Here is a 4984-nt window from a genome sequence, read left to right as displayed (position 1 = left end):
TTATTTCTGCATCCAACTTGGCTCCCATTAAGTTATTCTCCATTCAGTCAGTTCACATGGTATTTTAATAATCGATTTTTACCATAGTTATTATATGTATAAAATCCTTCAAAGAATACCCTTGGCTCTTAGGACAAAGTCTAAAACTCTTGCTATAGCTCCCCAGTCTCTAGCACCAGCTCACAGTCTCACCAATTATCACTCAACCTTGCTCATTAAGCTCTAGTTACTCCAGCATTCTTTCTATTCTTGGAAGCCATCCAATACTTCAGGAGTATTGTGCTTTTCTCTTTGGCTGAAATATTGTTTGAAAAATTGCTTCTAATGCTTTAGGTTTCGGTGAAGCCAATTCTGAATATTCACTCTGAGTAAGTCATCCTACTAAATAATCTTATAATAACCTGTGTCTTTCTTTAAAAACATTCATCAGAGTTTATAAATCTACAGATGTTTGTAGAAGAGAGAATAAGAGAAATCAAAAGACCTCACAGAAGGTTCTAAGTGTTCTCCCCAACTTTAAAACACCTTGAGTCATTTAATCCTTTCGGATTATTATCCATTTTTTGGTAGGAAGAACTCCATTAGCAAATGGGAGACAGGTCATTTAGAAATTAAAGAACTTTGTAGCTTCCTAAAATTCTAAACATAAAAAAAAGGTAAATGAGGAATTGGATTCTAAGAACAAGAACTAACAAATATATTTTCTATGCCTCTCCCATCTCCCTGAACATCTAATAAATTAATCGGTTAAAGCATAAAATACATAGATCACCTAAAATTGTTGAAAACTATGCTAATTGCTAGCAATAAAGTAATTTAAAATGATTTCCATTTTTCTGGCATTAACGTACTTGTGAGAAGGAGAGAACCTAATCGAATAATTAAAAGGTGATTAACACAATGAAGAATTAGGATAGAGTATTATGATAGTATATAATAGGTTATGATTATGTTTAGGGAAGATTTCCCTGGGAAAATACTCTTTAAAATGATGAAGGATGACCAAAATTTAGCAAAGAGAAATGAAGGAGGAAGAGTTTTCTCTAAGTAGAGGAACAGAATGTCTCAATGTTTTGAGGTGGGCTAGAGAATATCAGGTACATGAAAGAGCAGAGCAGAGTTAGAACAGAAAAGGGCAGATTAGGAACATCTTGTAGAGAATTAAGAATTTTGAATGTTATTTTAAGGTAAAATGAATGTGTTTCAGAAAACAACACTTCAGTTGCAGTGTGGGGAATAGATTTGGGGTGGTAATAATGGATGCACAGAGGCCAGTGGGAGGAGGTTTTCCTTTCCATAGTGGCTTCATGGAGGTGGTAGGTGATCACTGCTTGTTGTGTATTGATTGCTATGGAAATAGTGAAAATAAGCCATATTTAAAAGTATTTCAATAGTGTTCTTTTTGTCTGGTGATGTAATGAATGTAGTGTGTTTACAGGGAAAGGAAGGACTTAAAACTGACCCCCTAGATTTCTGACTTGAGTAATCGAGTGGGTGATAGTGCCACTTACTGAGCTTAAGAAGATTGGAGGATGAGTAGAGGGATAATGATATTCTTATTTGTAGAAATGTTAAGGTTCAGTACATTTTGGACATTTCATAGTCACACAGATATGTGTATCTAGAGCTTTTAAGAGGTATCTGGAATGGAATTTTAGTTGAAGCTATGAAAGTAGATTGCCAAGGGAGAGGGTGCAGAATGAGTAGATCAGGGGCCTAGGCCTGATGACATCTGAGTTTTGGTAGTTGGAAAGAATAGGCAAAATGTGTAAGTAAGGATGAGAATGAGTGACCGCAGAGAAAGAAGGGAAAATTACAATATTGTGTCAAGAAGTTCCTTGAAAAATGTTTTTAGGAAAAGGGACTTGTCAGTCTGTGGAATGCTGCTGAGGGATCAGGAAACATTAAAACTCATAATGTGCTTTGGATTTATTAGGGATAGCAGATCAGGAAGAGTATTTAGGATAAATCCAGAATGGAGTAATTTCAGGAGTAACAGAAGTTTCTTACAGCCAGAGATAATGATTGGCCTTAATGATTTCTTCTCCAGAAAATGATTGGCCTTTCCTTTTCCCTTCTATACATATTGTTCCCAAATTGTTCCTTTCTTCCCCATGATGTCTTGGGCTCTTACCAGCACAAGTTAATTTGACATCCTTATGGTTACTGCAGTGGTGAAGTCCCCATCCACTGTGTCTGCAATTCCAGAGTGTTGTTTCATTCCCATGGCAGGAAATATCGTGCGGCCAAATGGGGACAAATGTAACTGTGTTAGCAATGGCTTCAGAAAAAATGAAAGAAGATGGGCATCCCAGTTGCCTGCACACCACAGCAGCAACATTCAAGTTCCAACCATCATCACATACTGTCCCCCAAATTTCTTGGAATTTCACCTCCACTCTTCCTGAACAGGAGCTGCTTCCACCCCACAGCCTTAAATCCAGATTGGTTTTATCTATAAGAAAGACAAAAAGACACATCAGAAATGGACCCAAGTTTGAGTCTGATATAAAATCAAAAGGATGCTTAGGAGATAGCCCTGTTATAAATAAGTTACCAAAAATAATAAGAAATCTGTTGAAAAGACCTAAAGAGAGTGTATGTGAGACTTTTTTCCTAAACACAAATACATAAGCAAAAAAAATGCCAGGATGAAAAACCAATAATTACCATTATATTCTTTATCATTTTGCTTTGATTCTATGTCTCATTATTCTCAAAATATTTGTTCTTTCAGTGTACTCAGTACATAAGAAAAGGAACCTAAATCAAAGCTATTCCCTATTTACAATTTCTTTCTAAACTCAATTATAAATATAAAAAGACACTACATTGGTAACTATAGTGTTCTCTCTCTCTCTCTCTTCCCCTTTCTCTCCCTCTCTCTTCTCCTCCCTCCTTCCTTCATTTCTTTCTAAATTCATTTATAGCTATAACAAAGAAAAATAATTGGACATTACTTTGGAAGTGAGAAAAAGGATAGAATATATAAAGTATTTTCTCCAACTCTCAGAGAGACAAAATTGAAGTCAGAATAGAAACTTCTGGCTTCCAGCAGATGCCTTTTGAGGGTAGGACTTACCTTCTTACTCTGGTTAGACTCTTACCATAACAGGCCACGCCAGCATCTTCTCTGTGACTACAGTCATGGCTTCCCCATTGCCGGTGTTGGCATTCCCAGAGAGCTGACTCATTTCCATAACAGGAAACATCATCAAGCCAAATTTGTCCATGTCCAGGCATGGCTTTTCCAAGACCAAGTGTGGTATGATAAAACGGACATCCTAGCTGTTTGCACACAACAGTCATGGCAGCACTGTTCCAACCATCGTCACACACAGTTCCCCACTCTCCCTGGAATTTCACCTCTACTCTCCCAGAGCAGGGACTGTCTCCACCAGTCAGCCTCAACTCCAGATCTGTTCCATCTGCAAGAAAGACAGAGACACAAATTAGAGGTGGCAGAAATAATATAAGTAGCTGAGATGGATGATGATAATTTAGCCTAAATGTCATTATTAGAACTTAAAGTGGAGGGAAAAGAAAACCGAGCAAATTTGAGTTGAAAAGCTTTGACTTTGACCATAGAAAAATAGAAACCACCTCACAACATAGTTTTGTTTTGCCTTCCAAAGTGAAAATGAAAAGAGTTGGAAGAAATTTTTCCTGTTGATGAGAATCCCATCAATACAAACCATAGAAAAGAGAATGTTAGCTTTTTCACAGGTTGGATGACAAGAAAGTCCCTTGGCTAGTCAGTTTCAAAATAATCTATACCTGAGTATTATATTATTACCTCACATTTTTGAAGGTGATATTTTATATTTTTTAACTTAATAATTGAAATCACCATGTAAGATTAACATAATAATCTTCACATTTATAACCTATTCAATAAAATCTACATAGTTAAATACTTTTGAGTATTTCTAGCCTCAACTATTTTAAATATATTCTACAAGCCTTGCCAGAGGAGACCTAGTTGTCCATGATTGTAATATGTTATTCAACCTTTCTTAGTCACAGCTATTTGGACTAGATGTGAACAATCACCTCAGGAAGTCAGTCCTTCAGATGGCCATTGACTATTCATAGTACCCTTTCTTAAAAATTTGAAATAAGCTCAGGGCAGGGGAGGGGAGGCAAGGGCAATATATGTAACCTAAACATTTGTACCCCCATAATATGCAGAAAAAAATTTGAAATAAGAACAATGGACAATAACTTGGATGGATTTTTCATTGAAGCCATGAGACTAAGTGAAGTTAGCATAAACCCTACTTACAAGCCAAAATTTTGAGTAGCAGATGCTAAGAATTTAATTGAGAAACAAAAGTGAGGGAAGAAAAGAGCAAAGGACCCATGCATTTGCAACATAAAACTTTATGGTGATGAGTTTTATGCTTATGATCATGATGAGAAGGTGTGACAGTAAGGGCAAGTGAGACAAAGGTAGAAAGAGAAGCAATAAAGAGAATGAAAAAGAGAAAAAAGAGAAAGGGAGAGGAGAGAGGAAAAAAGAGAGAGAAGAGAAACAGAGATACACAGAGAGAAACAGAGGGAGACAGAATACAATAGGAAAGCCTTCCCAGTTCTGAGTTTCAGTCCCTAATGGCTCAGATACAATGTATTTTTCACGAGATGTCACACTACTACCTCTGAAAATGAATTGTGAGTTAACCGTGAATCTTCATTCAATCTGGTCTTGCCTATACTATAGTACATTCATGGGAATAACTAGAAATTTTGGTTTCCTTATATTTCCCGGGATTGCTGCTGTTTCCTATTTCTTTTTTTTTTCTATTTCTTTTTATACGTACATTTTAATTTTTAGTTGAAGCTTGTGGGGGCATTCTAATACCTGTGCTCACATTATATAACTCTTAAATTCAATTCTTTTAAAATTTATATTCTGTTCTGTAACAGTAATCTCCATAAATATTTTAGCCTGATTTAGCCGATGAAATTCTGGATTTCGAGCTGA

General features: G+C 36.1%; 1 protein-coding gene across 1 annotated transcript in view; it reads right to left on the bottom strand.

Moving 5' to 3' along the window:
* The window catches only part of LOC105805021 (scavenger receptor cysteine-rich type 1 protein M160-like), a 130440-nt gene that overhangs the window by 109173 nt on the left and 16283 nt on the right, over window positions 1-4984 (bottom strand). Inside the window, exons 3-4 of the mRNA XM_012637801.1 lie at window positions 3108-3428; window positions 2135-2455 (exon numbers count right to left, since the gene is read on the bottom strand). Of these exons, the coding sequence (XP_012493255.1) occupies window positions 2135-2455; window positions 3108-3428 (642 nt within the window). The remainder of the gene's footprint in view (window positions 1-2134; window positions 2456-3107; window positions 3429-4984) is intronic.

Source organism: Propithecus coquereli, unplaced genomic scaffold (assembly GCF_000956105.1).
Source record: "Propithecus coquereli isolate 6110/MARCELLA unplaced genomic scaffold, Pcoq_1.0 Scaffold124, whole genome shotgun sequence".
Lineage (NCBI taxonomy): Eukaryota > Metazoa > Chordata > Mammalia > Primates > Indriidae > Propithecus > Propithecus coquereli.
This window is presented reverse-complemented; position numbering and strand designations above follow the sequence as displayed.